Source organism: Hemibagrus wyckioides, linkage group LG11 (genome assembly GCF_019097595.1).
Source record: "Hemibagrus wyckioides isolate EC202008001 linkage group LG11, SWU_Hwy_1.0, whole genome shotgun sequence".
In the NCBI taxonomy this organism is placed as follows: Eukaryota; Metazoa; Chordata; class Actinopteri; order Siluriformes; family Bagridae; genus Hemibagrus; species Hemibagrus wyckioides.
Genome location: NC_080720.1, coordinates 13,883,630 through 13,900,729, shown reverse-complemented (window position 1 = coordinate 13,900,729; position 17,100 = coordinate 13,883,630). Strand labels below are relative to the sequence as shown.

General features: G+C 37.0%; 1 protein-coding gene across 12 annotated transcripts in view; it reads right to left on the bottom strand.

Annotated features, from left to right (window-relative positions):
- The window catches only part of dlg1a (discs large MAGUK scaffold protein 1a), a 125,943-nt gene that overhangs the window by 107,424 nt on the left and 1,419 nt on the right, over positions 1–17,100 (bottom strand). For 11 of the 12 annotated variants that reach the window (XM_058401949.1, XM_058401950.1, XM_058401951.1 and 8 more), the window contains exons 2-3: positions 16,313–16,444; positions 12,313–12,434 (exon numbers count right to left, since the gene is read on the bottom strand). In XM_058401949.1, coding sequence (XP_058257932.1) covers positions 12,313–12,434; positions 16,313–16,444 — 254 coding nt within the window. Of the gene's footprint in view, positions 1–6,572; positions 6,645–12,312; positions 12,435–16,312; positions 16,445–17,100 lie in introns of those variants that run through there. The other variant, XM_058401960.1, reaches the window with a different exon arrangement.

Genomic DNA, 17,100 nt, shown 5'->3' with positions numbered 1-17,100 from the left:
AACATCTTCTCAGCAACAATTTTACCATGAATAATCACACACATTTTTTCTCCCTTACACACATTTTCTCCCTAATTATTCTTAGGCAATTCCCATCCGCCACCCAGATCTCCCTATTACATTACAGCCACCAACCAGGGAGACTGCAGGTCAACATGTGCTTCTCCTCAAGACACATAGAGCCAGCTTTTTTTTTTAATGCTGCTCATGTAGCTTCACAGGACAGTATAAGATTGAATGACATTTACACTAAGCACTGATTGCACTTTGTCCATTTTGTTCCAAAACAAATGTCATGACTCTGAGCATCAGGTCATACATAATACTGATCCTCTTTGTCCAACCTCTTAGTAACTGAGCCAAATCTCTCCAAGCTTCAGCTGCCCAGTTATGCGAAATATCAGAGGAGTGATGGCAACAGGCTGTTAATCATATGTTCAGTGTGAGACTTGTGTTGGCTCAGCCAGCATCACATGAGATTACACCATAAAGCATGTCAGTGGATCGGAAAATATGTCCTATCTGATCCAGCATTGATATCAACTCATTCATCCCTAATTCAGATACATACACAATAACATAGATGTACACTATACAATTTATATGTTTTTAAAAGATCCATCTTGGGTCTTTTGTCACAAGAATGTACACTCTAGACGATTAGATATGCAACACACTATTTCTTATTATGAGATTACAATAAACCAAATACAATATTATTAAGCCTATAGGCATACTTTACATTTTTTTAAGACTGTTTTATTAGCAGTTTTGTTTGCTAATTTTAAGGATTAATTTCTAGAAAGAAGCAAAAATATCTGCCAACAGACTAAGTACTATGCCTAGAAATATGTTTGCATTAATATATGATACAATTAATTCAAAGACAGATTAAAATATTGAATTACATTTTGTTTATTGTAATCTTATAATAATAAAGAATAGATACATTTGACTAGATTCATGACATTATCACTTGCTAAAATGTCATTTTTTGGCAGTGCATGCAATGAAATCAGCTAAAACATGACAGAAACTCATTGGGTATTTCCTCTACCTATGCATCAGTCATCTGGTTACTTGTACAAGACAAGACTACACTACAAGACTCATAAGCAACAAACTTTTGGCTGCAGCAGGTGGCCTTCAGTCATGACCGCCGGGTCATCTGATTGAGGCCGTGACCTAGAAATGCACTTGAAAAAGCCTGACTGTTTCTCCAAAATAAAAAAAAGAATAATCTGGCATTAGTAATGGAATGCTAAGTGCATATGCAATGGTATAACTAAGGCAATACGGCTTCCAGTGTGTCAGACATCTGCTAAAGTACAGAGAATTATTGAGCAGTATTTGCACACTTCTACTAAAATAATAATTATCGCACCAATTTTTAATGAAACATTCTCTTATAATCTTTGACGTTCTGAAAGAAGAATGCATTTAGATATCTCCATATGCAAACTGCAGGGGAATAAATCCTTCCCAACAAGGCAGATACTGGCAAATATGCAATAATATTTGAATAAAATATATTATCCTATTATTTTAATAAAGCTCAAGACAATAATCAAACATAAATAGAAACCCTTGGATCCATTTTGCACTTTAGTTTGTCACATGCTTCTGAAAAGCTTCTGCTTCTCAATCATTTATTTTATGAGTAATAAAGACTGCCCCAATGAGCTTTTCATCTTAAAAAACAAAAAAATCAGAGCATGATCAGAAAACAACAGCATGAAGCTCAAGACTGGCCAGCTGGGGCTCTCATTAAACCAGAATGTTCTCCTTACATCTCTCACCCGCTGTCCAATCCCTGCCTGGCTCTTGCAGCATGTCCCTGAGTGTGTAAAAAAAGCCCACCGTGTGCATGTGTGTTTGTGTGTATGTAAATCAGTAAGAGAGTTGTGTGTAGACAGTGTGAGTAATCTTGTGTAATATGCATACACAGGAGCAGAGGAGAGCAAGAAGCCTGTGACTCATTGAGAAGAAGGAGTATAAGATTAGAACACTGCCACTCTCCCTGCCTTCTATGAACACACACACACACACACAAACACACACACTCTTACTAACATCACTGGTGTCTGTCAATTCGCATTACACTCAGGTGCTCTTTAACGTATGCATGTGCAAAGTGGATCACCGCCAAATAAGGACAATGAGTGACAAACAATTGAGCAAATAGAAAACAGAATTTCACATATTATTGTATGAAAATAACCTCAGAAACAAATACATGCACAGAACATCAACTGAACCATTCTTCGTAGGGTAGCATCAGTGCAAGGGATACCAGCAGGATTAACAAGCTAATTCGCAAGACTGGATCCATGATTGGACACAAACTGGAGACGTTTGAGTCAGTGAGGAACAGGAGGTCACTGAACAAACTGCTCTCCATCATGAACGATCCGTCTCACCCGTTCTACAACACACTACAGAGTCAGTGGAGCTCATTCTTCAAAAGACTCATTCAGATTTGTTGTCACAGAGAACGCTACAGGAAACCATTCTCAGTAACAATGTACAACAGCTCACCAGTGTGTGTGACAGGTGATAACACGGTGCACCACTACAACCATTAACATCATCACCGTCTAGACTCTCTTGCTCCTTCATATTTATTATCCACTGCAAGTTTGCACATGTGTACTTTACATGTGATGTAAATACTGATGGAAATATGGTTAAATCCATATTATATATATATATCAATATAACGGGTAAAGAATATATATAAATATATAGATATATATTTAAACGTATGTATATAATTTTAGATTTCATAATTTCTGTGTGTCTGTATTGTATCTTGTTACTGACTAAGCTGCTGTAACACAAGAACTTCTCTCATGGGATCAATAAAGTCTATCTGTCTACCTATCTATCTATAAATATTAAACGTTATCTCAGCAAGTGAAACAGTCAGTTCTTGAAGTCGATTTGTTGAAAGCAGGAAAAATAGGCAAGCGTAAGGATCTGATCAACCGTTCCAAGGGCCAAATTGCGTTAGCAAATAGCGTTTTCCTGATACGCAGTGGTTAGCACTGACCAAAAGTGGTCCAAGCAAGTAAAACCTGTGAACCAGCAACACAGTCATGGTTAAGACTCACTAATGCATGTGGGGAGAGAAATCTGTTTGGTTCGATCCCCCAGAAGAACTACTGTAGCACAGATTGCTGAAATTGTTAATGTTATCTATGACAGAACAGTGTCAGAACACACACGCATCACAGCTTGCAGCATACGGGGCTATGTAGCTACAGACCAGTCAGTGTGCCCATGCTGATCCACCGAAAGCACCTACAACAGTGCCACTTACTCCACTTATGCCAAGTGTCTCAAGTTTGCTTCTTTACTTTTATGATAATAACTAAAAGCAATGATAAATATCAAGCTTTAATGTGAGCTGAGGGACAAGGGTACTCCATATTCAGCTCAATGTGTGCTGACAGAGACCATGACACACTGACCAGAGCTGCAACATCTACAGATTTAGCAGAAAAGACACACACTGCAGCAGTCCTGCTTCCCTACAGCGTCACCCACCTAAATCAGATTCTGATCCTTACCCTGTAAGTTCAATGTCATCGATAAAATCTGATCACATTTTTAAATCCTTAACATGTGATTTGCTTTCATGCAAAATCCCCCAAAAGTGACAGAATATTAAACTTTTACTTTTAATTAAGCTTTCCTTAATTAAACCAACATACTGAATATATTATCGCAAATGCACTAACATATAGCAGCATATTAAAACATTAAAAAAGTGATACTTTACGTTGTGTTTCTTCTCCATTCAGCCCTCTGCTTCACGCCACACAACACTGGGACTGTCGCGATCCTCAACACAACACTAACTCTGACTGACAACTTTTACGCTCACAGACGTTCCACTGAATTTTACAGCAAACAAAAGCAAGTGACTTAGACAGAGAGAAAAGAAATCTATTATCTTCCTGTCAAAAATAGATCTTTGCTTCTAAAGACAATTAAGGGATAAATGTTAAGCCTCTTACAGTTTAAATCAGTGTGAAACATTTACTCTCCCTGCATGATCCAGTTAGAAAGGTACGACTTCTGTTGGAGGCTTGTACGCTATTTGAGTAAAAAAAATTAAAAAAAAAAAAAGAACTACAGATTTCTAGGGTTTATAGATTTTCAGAAGCTTTTTTTTTTGTAGAACATTATAGGTTTCTGCCTAAGATTTTAAAGCAAGGATTCCAAAACTAGAGGTCACAGCAACTTCACCTGAAAATCTTTTGAATAAACTTCATAACTTCATATGAATGAAAACTATGAAAACAGATTTTGGGTGCTACTGTTCTGAAACTAGAAATGATAAACAATCCTCATTTAAATGAAAAGTGTACATGATATTTTAGTCTTTTTCACTATTCCGACACCCAGCATTAACACAGGGGGGTCGGTAATAATTAAAGATAATAAATGTTTGTCAGTCATATCTCACAGTTGCTGCTGGTTACATGCTTTGGGGGAAAAAAAACACATTTTAGAGTGGCGTCTACATTTTATACCTTTTAGAGACTCCTGTGAAAAGGCCAAAGCACTCAGTAAAGACAAAAGTAATGCAGGGGGGGTGTTAAATCACACTGTACAATGCACTTTATGAAAGGATAAGGAAAAAATACCAAAAACAAAAAATGCAATCTTTGGAAAAATCTCAGCTGTCATTTTCACAACTGGAATTAAGCAAGCAAATTACAGTCCAGCAACACGGTGTTAATTACATCACTAGTTGGTGTAACGTTAACTCTTTTTACCAGAAGCCAAAAAATGGAATTTCTGCCTGTTTTGGTTGTGTCCATGTTCAGCACTGAATATCTTTGTCTTTGTCATGTCACACTCCACAGTGGTGGTTAATGGCTCATATGAAAGTAGACACTCAGGGCTTTAAATATTTGTAGTTCTTTAAAAGTTTTTCTTCCAGCCTTCTAGGGGTAATATATTCCTAAAAAAGGTTCAAAAACACAAAACGTTTTCCAAAAAAACGCAAATGTTTATAGCTTCAAAAAAATGGTGATCAAACCCTGCTCTCCAAAATGCCCCAATTTGAAGGTGTTATATTCAACCACTAAAATTCTGTGTAAGGTTATCCAAACGGAGGTAAAAAAAACGTCTCACACTGAAATCCAACAGTGTCCTGTCTCACCTTAGATCAGATTATAATAAAATAATTCATTTGTCTATAAGGAAAATGAAATCCGGAGTCAAATCCACCGTCAGGATGGATTCAACACCCGTCTACCAGTAAAAAAGTTGAAATCATAACAGTCACAGACCATGGGACAGAAAAATCAGTGAATGAAATATAGGCCAAATTGATCTGACTCTAAAGAAATGGTGCGAGTGTGTATATATGTGCCCTAGGGACCACTGCATCACATGCATTTCTGTATAACTGCAAAGATGTTCTTTCCCCCATACACCAGTATGACTCACTCACCAAGGAGCAAACACATCAAAGCCTAGTGCACGTTATATAAAATCAAGCTTTTACATATTTCATGCGCATGTAAGAAGAAGGCATAGGCATGTTCATGAGACTGTCCTCAAGTCCAAATGATTTCTGATAGAAATGTCACCTTTTTAATGGACACTGGAGATTCCTTTACAAGTATGCTCGAGCAGTGTTGAATTATAAATCATCTACAAGTTCTTGAAACGGATATGGCTATTCAATGATTCATCCTGCACTCTGTACTTTACTTATATCGCTTACAAGAAATCACTAAAGAGTTACTGAGATGTGAGCAGGGACTTTCTTTTTCCAGTCTGGCCACTTTCATGAATGATGAATGTGTGATGTGTTTAAAATTGGAAAAGAAAAAACTGTTCCTTGAGCTGACTTTGCATTACTGCAACAAAAGCAAATGTTTTCATGACATAGTGTTTCAAGTGCCACATGTCTGTTCTTCTGACCTGTCTGATTAAAGTGACTGAGCAAAATGGCATTAAAACAATTGCATAACTTTATATCCTGGGCTTGGGAAAGAAACTTAGACCCACACATCATCTTAATTAAAGAACCACATCTTAGACCCGCACTTCATCTTAAACTTCATTAGTTTTCTGTGTTAGCTTTCTATATTGAACATGTTCACCTCATTTCTCATTAGATTACATTTTAAATATGGATTAATAATAAAACTCCATGGGTCATGGGTTTCGAGTGAGGTGAATTCTAAAAACAGCAAAAAATAAGCGACCCAATTACAAAGCTGTATGAATACATACTATTTTAAGTGCTTTCCTATAATACTGAATTAACTTGCAAAGTTCTTCAGATTTTAAGATATAGCTATTATAAGCAAACAGAAAAAATAATGTATGCTAAAACATCAACCAATTAGAATACTGAAATTTGCATAATGCTAATTTAGTTACATTATTATTAGTAGTAAAATGTTATTTTTATTGTTTAACTGCTTAAAGGAATAAACAGTTCACCAGAAATGCTCTGTATAATGTTCAAAAAAAGACGATAAGAGATTTGAGAGAGTAAACAAACACTGAGAACAAAACTTCTAGACACGCATTATCCTTACCTTAACCTTAGTACTAACGATGCATAAGCAGTCCATTGTGCTCAGAGCATTCACCATCTCCTCCTAGCAGTGCTGTGTCTCAGCCTGAGCGGTGGCACGGGAGTGTGCGTGTGAGGCACGGAAACATGAAGCTCTGTACTAACTTCTCATCTGATCCAGTGCTACACGTCCACACCAGCTCAGCTCTGACCCTACCGCACTAAACAGGCGCTCACACACATCACCACTGCGTATTACTACAGTCATTAGTTACAGTCCAGAAGGATGCAGATTTGGACGGAAAAAAAAAACAAAAACATGATGCTCAAAAATACCAAGTGTGTAGCCTCTTTTTTTCCTCGAGAGGATGCTGAGAAAAACTCAGTGTGTGTGTGTGAGAGAGAGAGTGAGTGAGAGAGAGAAAGAGAGAGAGAGAGAGAGAGAGAGAGAGAGAGAGAGAGAAACCAGAACCACAAGCAAAGATCACATTAGAGTGAGGAATTAATGAGTTATTACCAATGAATTAATAATAAATAAATGCATAAATGTATGTACATGAGAAACCTACTGGTGCAAAACACAAAATTTTGTATGCACACACTATAGAGCAATCTTGAAAAGAAAAGGAAACCTGAAAAGAAACATTGACACTTTTATACGGTTTGTAACTAGTATTATGTCACCAAATCTAATCATTCAACATCCTGGAGCAAATGTATTGGGACCAGTTCAGACAGAGCCTCATGGAGGTAGTGATGTTTCCTTAGGAATATAAAATACTCCTTTGAGGGCATTATTACTATATACTGTAAATAGTATTTAATTACTTTGATTTTACTTGGATTGGATGCAGTGAAGCTCAGATTATAGTGGTATAGACTATGATTTTGAGTCTTGGGTTGTTCTTAACTTAACTACCATTCACGATTCATATTTGGTCAATTAAATAAAATCAAATCCAAATTTTATTAGTCACATACACAATCATACACAGTACGACATGCAGTTAAATGCTTTATATGACTATCCTTGTTACATAAAATAGTATAAAATTGTTAAAACAGTCAATTAACATTGAAATAAGAATAAAATAAGATAAAAATCTAAACAATATAAAAAAAAGAATAATGCAAAGTAAAGTGGCATTTGCAGTAAGTGGGGATGAACTTAACAGAGTAAATAACTAGTTGAAATATGAAATATTGAAAGCATATAGAAATACAGTGATGTGTTGAAATGAATGAATGAGTTTGAGCCTAGTATTGTTATATATTGTTAGAAATCTCCCTACCTTGGAGCTTAGTTAATAGTTTCTAGTATAGTTTTGTGGTAACTCAACTACAGACTCTAACAGCTTGTATTTTATTTTCTTTAGGATACATTTAACCCATTTTTACCAGTACACTGATGTTCCATTACTACATTAATTTCACTCTGATATAAAATTAGGACTCTGTTGGCTTTCAGTGTGAGTGAAACCAGGGTTTTTCCTCTGTTGGCATATGGCAGGATTTTTTTGATTGTAGATTATGTCTTCAGATTTTAGATGTTTTTGAATAAGCACTTGGGTCATCTCAGAGAGCTGAAATGGGTTTGATATCACCATTTACTTTGAATATAGGAACATTTGTGTGAAACTATTTTGGGGATTTGACCACCACTGTATAGTTTTTTACACAAAAAAAAAAGAAAAGTAATTCTTTCAAAGCCTTTCAGTACTTAGTATACAACCTTGTCCAGATTAGATATTTGTTCCATGCAAAAAGGTGATGGAAAAGCCTTGTTTGGGATGTTAGCTAAAAAGTGATATACAAAGTGAAAGTGAAAAGATGATATATTCCTTAAATGGAGTCTTACTGTAACAGGTCTACACACTTCTAAGGGGAAATAAAGAGTTCTGCAGCGGTTCTTTGGCTGCTTAATAGTTCTAACTGCTTCTCCTTTCTCATTAAACAGGGAAAAACCTCTTTTGAAAAGTTCTTCAGACAAAGTCTCTAGTGTGACGGATGAGTACTGCTTTTAAATATCCATTATTGTAATAATATCACAAAACATTACATAAGGTTAAGAAATAATCACTGGAATAATCAACAAACATGATAATCTATCTGGATCAGAAAAACTACACGGCAACAGCAGAAACACTGATGCTGTTTGTGCCACACCATTAAGCCACACCATTAACCATATAATCACAGATGCCACTACAACAAACTAAATTCACGCTCATTTCATTTGAAATTGTGTCAAACATTTTGAGAATATCTTTAAATCTAAGGTCAGACTGTCTTTTTTTCCAGTGTAAATTCTCAACAATTTATAGTGTCTACATGCAACACCCTGATAAGCAGGTTATCCAAAGCAGATACCAGAAGTGTTTTCAGAAATGAAGCCAAGCTTATCTGTAAGCACATGATCTAATTTTTCTGTATTGCTGAGATAAGAAGCGTCCACCTTCAAGCCTAGAGAGCAGCTTTCTTACCATTAAACCTGATATGCATGTTTGAGACAACAAATATACCTTGTCTTCCAAATAGCACGTATCACATTTTCTATAAATACTATTATTAGATTGTTCAAAAGAGAAATTTGATTAGCCATGAAATGGAGTTCACACCCTGCCGTCACATGCTCTTTTGAACAGAAAGGAATGTGTAGGAGGAGTTTACAAAAGCACCGCTCAGTGGCAGAAAAGCTAGCGAGACCACTGTGCTAAAGACGCTGAGACTTATCCAACTTTCACCTGGAGAAATGGAGAACAGGAGACCGACACGTGTCTTTGTTTACATGTCTAGACTTGTGGTATAGTGAAATGTTCCTCTCGAGAGGTTTTATCCAATCTGTTGAGAAGCTACTGCTGAAAACAAGAAGTCTCAACCAAGGAGTGGGGAAATATCTTTAGGACAAAACAGCCAACTCTTACAAAATCAAAATTTCAGTTATGAAAGGCTCAGGAGGGTGACTGTGTGCTTAGGAAGGTAAAAAATTCCTGTGGTAAAAGAAAAAAGATGGAGGGTTGCAGAGTCCAATGCTAAGTTCATGGCACATTGCAAGTCATAATAACACCATTTCCCACCTTGGTATGTTCATTGTGCAAAGTGGAAAATAACACATTGATACCTTCTCAAAAGGGTTTTGTTTGCTCTGTCTGAGCATGTAAAGCTCATAAAAAGCTAGTTTAAACGCACTTTTACACTTACAGGCATGCATGCCTATTGGTTCTTCTCTGTTATAGTCAACTTCAAACATTTATTGATTGAAACTGTAACACAGCAACAACAGCACACAACAGCTAGTTGCTAAGTACAAAGCTAACCAGCTGTCAAAAGGGAGAAGTGCTGGCAACAAGTTAGACAACTTATATTAACTCTAATGTTGATGATTACCTGCTCAACACAACATATATTATGGTCAGTAGTATAGAATTAATCAAGTACAAGTCTGTATCTAAAGCTAATACTGCTATAAACTAATTTCAATATAGAGGAGAATGTTACACTGTTTACACTCTGAGCGGCCATGTTGATCTGATGTCACTCTGTAAACGGCAAAGGTGCTGGTACATTCACATTTATGGAATTTGGCAGGAATATATTCAATAAATACATCCTGATATTGATTTACTCTGTAACAGAATAACAATACTGTCAATCTGGCCATTTAAGAGCTTCAGAAAGTGACAGGTATTTGGATGTTGTTTAAAGATTCCAAGTGACTCAGAGGATTGAACATGTAGAGGAAGTTCCTTTAACCAACCCAGGTGCCAGAACAGAGACGAGTCTTGATGCGTACCTTCCTTGTACCCTGAGAGATGCTGGGACCAGTCAAGCAGTGCTAGAGGATCTAAGGGAGTGTGGTGCAGAGTGGGGAGTGATAAGGGCTCTGAGGTAAGTGTGTGCCAGTCTGTTTTTGGCTTTGTAGGCAAGCTTCCATGTTTTAAATCGGATACAGACAGCTACCGGAAGCCAGTGGAGGGAGCGTAGCATTGGGGTGGTGTGGGAGAACTTAGGAAACAAGTCATGCAGCTGCATTCTAGATCAGTTGCAGAGGTCAAATTTCACTCAGAGGCAGAGCTGCCAGGAGTGAACTGCAGAAGTCCAGTCTCAAAATAACAAAGAACTGAACAAGAACCTGAACAGCCTATGTGGATAGTAATGGATGGATACTGAAATCATCGGCCTCTCAGATTAGCAGTATGAGAGGAAAAGGACAGTTGATTGTCCATGGTTACTCCATGGTGTACAGGTAGTTGAGAAGACTAACCCAGGCCAACTAGAGGAGGGGATGTTTTCAGTGGCTTTTTTCTGGTTGCAGGTGGGGAATTAACTTCACCTCATATGCAGCATAGCTATATATATATATATATATATATATATATATATATATATATATATATATATATATATATATAGAGAGAGAGAGAGAGAGAGAGAGAGGCAATGGTGGCTCAAGTGGTTCACGCTCTCATGATCGGCAGATTGGAGTTCAAGCTCTGACCCCTAATAAAGGCTTCATGCCCTCAGTTCTTCTTTTTTATATATATATATATATATATATATATATATATATATATACAGCTCTGGAAAAAAAAAATAAGAAATAAATAACATTAAGAAATCAGTATTTGGTGGAATAACCCCGATTTGCATGCATTTTGGCTCCATGCTCTTCACCAGTTTTTCACATTGCTGTTGGGTAACTTTATACCACTCTTTTTGCAAAAAAGCAAACAGCTCAGCTTTGCTTGATGCTTTGTGATCATCCATCTTCCTCTTGATGACATTCCAGAGGTTTTCAATAGGGTTCAAATCTGGAGATTGGGCAGTGGTCTCTTATTTTTTCCAGAGCTGTATATATATGTTATTTCCATGCTCTTGTGTGTGTGTGTGTGTGTGTGTGTGTGTGTGTGTGTGTGTGGTGCCCTCATGCATAGGTTGAATGCTCAGTGTTGTCTTTATCTTGTTGTCCTGTTGTACCAAGACAAATTCCTTGTAAATGTGCATTAGTAAAGTGATTCTGATTGTGATGCAACTATAAACGTTGGCAAACTGATGCAGAGGAATAAAACGCTTGAGGACCTGCTGTTATTAGAACTTCGTCCGTAATTACATTCCCATAACAGTATGCCTTCTCACTCTTTCACACTTATGCTTTTGAATTTGAGTTTATAACCACAAATACCTTTCAATATCCATATATGGCAATGCTCTTTGATGCAGCCATGCCTGGCAAGTTACACTTGAATAATAAGCTATTTCTATATTGATGACTATATTATTAGCCTAATTAATGATTAACTGTAAAGATAAAGATCACAATACAACTACTTGATACACAAGGCAGTTTCTCACTGCACAAAAGATATTCATGCCTTTAAACATTTTGTAAATCTTCATCATACTCATCCATGCTTACCAAGATAATATCCATTTATAGGATTGCTTTTAAATATGTCTCGTTTTTAAACATCCTGGATGGTATAATGGGCAAATAAACAGTAAATACACACTCTACAATTAAACACTCCTTGCTCTTCCTTCCTCCCCTTGTCAAACACAATTTCAACTTGTTTTAGTAAGAACAGCTGCTGACGCTGCCTCAGCAAAAACAGCATGAAGAGAAATCTGACCACAAAGACTACAAATTACAAGCACATCTCAAAGACTCATCAGTGAACATGGCTGTAATCAGCATATGCATATATAGTAAGTTCAGCTAAAAATGAACAGATTAGGGAAAAGATAAAAATGTTCATGCTTACCTTACTGGTGTGGGTTTCTGATGTGGCCTTGTTAGCAGGAGAACAAGGCTCTGCTGGTTTTATGGACTCTGCAGACTCATTCTGTTTCTCCTGTATAGCCACTTCATAAAATTCCTGGATATCTAATAGAGGGTAAAAAAATTCAAATATATATTTTAACCAAAACTCAGACACACACACGCATACAATACTGTGCAAAAGTTTTAGGCAGGGGTGAAGAAATGCTGTACAATAAGATTGCAATTTACAATTTACAAAATGCAAAGTGAGTGAACAGAAGAAAAAGCTAATTCCAGTCAGTATTTGGTGTGTATCACCTTTGGCTACAAACCAGGATCTGGTTTGATTTTGTAGGATCAGAGTCAGGTGCAAGATAAACCAATTATACCAAGCAAGTGCTAATGGTCACTAATTTCATATGTAGGCTGAAACACAGTCATTAACTGAAACAGAAACAGCTGTGTAGGAGCTTAAACCTGGGTGAGGGTCAGCCAGACTCTACTACTAAGGTGAGGTTGTGGAAGACAGTTTCATGTCACAGGTCATACACCATGGCGTGTTTATCCAGGGCTGAGAGTTTCCCAAAAGCATCACAGCACGAATGAAGCATGACCATAACACTAAACATGCTCTCTTCCCGAAGATTTTAACTTTGTGATGCTTTTGGGAAACTCTCAGCCCTGGATAAACACCGGCAAGAAACTGCCAAAAACAAGCTGCTCAGATAAACAGAGAGCGGGGTGCACAAACCCAGATTCAGACCAGCTATTCTGTGTCCAAAGCCTGTGAGGTCAGTCTGATAGACTGCTCTGAGAAAACACATCAGTGGGTCTGTCAGTGAAGAGGCTGTGAATTGGTGTATGACAGAAACTACCCTCATCTTACAGCTACTACGTACACAGATTCATTGCTGCAGTGAGAGTGTGATTCCAGGCCCTTTTCATACACTACATGGCCAAAGGTTTGTAGACACCTAACCATCACACCTGTATGTGAACACATGGTGTGCTGTGGCTCGTGTGAAGCTCAAGTAGCCTGCACCAAGCCCTGACCTCCTCCCCACTGAACACTTTTGGGATGAACTGTACCTTCAACTGCACTCCAGGACTTTTCAACTTGGATGAACTGTCAGAATTCTTCATAGCCACATATTATTATTATTATTATTATTATTACTTAGAGTGTTTAAGTACACTAATTGTTACAATCATTTAAAAATATCCCATGCCACAAGGCAAAATTTTCACTAACAACTCAGCAATAACTTGATACTCTGAATGCTTATTTTTCATTTTCAAGTATTTTTCAACCTATTTTCTGCTATGCTTTTAATACGCATAAAAAAAATGTTAAAATCTCCTGTTTCAGCAAAGCTACTGAGCCAAGTGCCTTTCAGGGTTAATGGACCACTCTTTGGAAAGTGTACCTGATAGGCCTCTACATCCTGTCCTACAAATCCCTCCACAGCTCAGCTTACTTACTTCACACACACACACACACACACACACACACACACACACCCAGCACAGTCATTTGTGTCTTACCCTTACTTAAAATAGTGTCATGTTATTATAGTGTTACCATAAAGTCTAACATTTTATTATAGCATTTAATGTAGACAGATTTTTACTTATTTACTTGGTGTATTCGTGTTGCAGTTCAGTCCAGCTTAGGTCAGTATTTTCCAAGCCAGACCTGGCTAACAAGCAGAAATTCCAAACATAGCATAAAACCACAAAACAACAAGCAACTAATAATATAACACATCAATTCAAAATTTTCATTCATCTTTAGCAACTGATGTACCCTGGTCAAGGTCATGGTTTATCCGGGGTCTATTCCAGGAACTTACTGGCCATGAGGCATGAACACAACCTGGATGGAACACTATTCCATTGCATTGCAACACACACACACACACACACACACATACACTGACAACTAAATTAAATTGGGTGCAGCCAATCAATATATTAGCATGTTTCTGGGATGTTGTAGGAAACCAGAGTACCGAGAGGAAAGTCATGAAGAAATGAGACGAACATGCAGAACACCACACACACAAAGCTCAGGATCAAACCCTGGACCCTGGAGCTGTCAGGCTTCTAAGTCAGCAGGTGCATCACAATGTCTTTAATGTTATTTTGAAATGTTAACATTTTGTGTAAATCCTAACACAGATATAAAGTTAACTCTAATCTGGCATATGAATAAAAAAGACTGTAAAAACACAAAACTAGTGAGAAGCTCATTTCCACACTGTGTGCCATAGCACAAAGTTCCAATATCCTCCGAAGAGAACAGAACAATGCTCAAGGAAGTAAACAGAGCCAAATGCCCTGCTGCTTGGAAATAAGGTACAGACTTGAGCACTTTCTCTTGCCAGTAAACCACTCTGTACTGGCAACTGGAAGGTTGTGAGTTCAACTCCCAGAACAAACAGAGAGCCACTGTTCTGAGTGCAATCTTTTCTGGAGAAAAACATTGACCAGGGAGTGTAATGTAATTTTAGAACAGAACTGTTTTCAGCTACCCCTTCTTTCTGTTTGCTGAGTTCACACTTATGGAAAAAAAGTATTGTGTTGCTTCATTGTGTGCAGTGTTTGCTGTGTGACACCTCAGTCTAAACAGAGCAAGTCCAAACTACCTACAGAAATCACTCCTTAATATTATCTATAAAGTAATTACAAAAGATTTGCAAATATGCATTTATGTGCATATTTATATATATATGTATATATATATATATATATATATATATATATATACATATATATAAAGTAATTACAATATAAAGTAATTACAAAAGATAAACAACTAGAGTAGGCATTTATGTGCATATATATATATATATATATATATATATATATTTTTTTTTTAAAAGCCTCTTCAAATGACTGCATTTAAACTATCCTGGATTAACAGTGATTAAATTTCTGATTCTCATAATCGTGTTTCAGATTGTTGTCTTTCTCGACGACATAGTGACACTATCTGTATTAAAGGAAAATGCAAGCACAGTGGATCTGAACGACTCGAAAAATGTCTAAATCCAAGTCAGCACCTCATCTTCTTGATGGTCAGAAGGTTCCTAAGTGTAGAATTTGTCAGAATGATGAAGTTGTTTTCAAAGCTCTCTGGCTCAGATACAAAGCTTTCTAGCACAAAGACCATGTGACACCAAATAGTATACAGATATACACACATAGTAAACCACAGAGACTGTAAACCAGGACCTGTCAGTTTACATTAAAGCACCTGATCATGTAACAGAGATGAGACAATAATATTTCATCATTTAAGAATGTAGAATTCTTCAATACTGCACAAATATTTATACTGTCATGGAAAAGAAGGGGAAAAAATACAGACCAAGATACTGTAAAAATTCAGGAGTTGAACTGGAATAGGAAGAATATTTCCACAGAATGTAAACATTTAAAAGTTTTCAACATTGTATGAAAAGGTCAGTATTGCCATTTTTCTTTCATTATGACTATTTTAAAAACACACAGAACTTTTGTTATAATAAGTTTATTAACTAACATCTTTCTGAGCAAAAATAAATGCTAGCCTCATAGATTTAAAATAATATTTAGACTTTTTATAACTACATACCCTCTCCTGTCAGTGACACTGTAGCATGTAACATGAAAATTTAACCCACTTCTCACAAACCCCTAAAAGTGACGCTGAACCTTTTTCAAAAAATATTCAGACAGCTATAGTACTGATATACTTTCTGCATTTTCGTTTCTTTCTCTATCTCTTTTGCCGCTGTTCTACAGCCTTTAGAGCAAACCCTAAAGCAGTCTTCGTGCAAATACCTGCTGCAGGTGGGGGGAAAATAGTTGACATTGCTGAAAGCAGCTGCTGAGTCTGTGAAATATGCAGTGGTAAGGTCAAACCTGTTTCACCATTCCTCTCCATGCAAAAAAGGAAGAAAAACAATCACCACATTACAGTGGATTTCTCTCTATTTCACCATGCAAATGCTTACCTATCAGGGCATGGAAGAGTGAGCTCTGAAAGACGCTGATAACTCTGTCTATGGAGTGTTGAAGCTGAGCATCCTCGGGCTGATTCAGTTTTGACCTGTATTCTTCAAGGAGTTTCAGCGCTCGCTGTGTATCTGAAAAGTTCACATGAAAAAAGCTCACAACCTGAGGCAAAAAAACCATCAACACTACATGATTTATAGACTGTAGCACAGACACCCGATCCTGGTTCTGGTGTATCCTGTCTGACATGTTTTAGTGTTTTCCTCGCTCTATCACACACACTTCAACTCAAGAAGGATCAGGGAGTAGGGGCAACAATTATATTTGTAGGGTAGGGGTATCCTACAGGAATAGGGTAGAGGACGTATGGAATGGGGTAATAATATATAATAAGCAATAATGCTGCTCAATTACAACAAAAAGCAACTGTACATACACTCAGTGCCTACTTTATTAAGATATAACACTGAAAAGCAGCCCTCTTTGGTCTGAGAATTTTTTTGTGGTATAGCTTCATAAGGTGTTAAAAAACATTTTCAGGTCCATGTTGACATGATTATATTGCATAAATACTGAGAATCTACCTTTATTATCATATCCCAAAGGTGCTTTGCCGGATTCAGATCCGGTGCCTGTTGAAGTCATTCTCATATTCATGGACCATTTAGAAACGAGTTATACTTTGTGATATGGCACATCATGCTGAAAGTGGTCATTATAAGTTGGTAAATTGTGGACATAAAGAGATATATGTGGCCAGCAACAATATTCAGATTGGTATTAATAG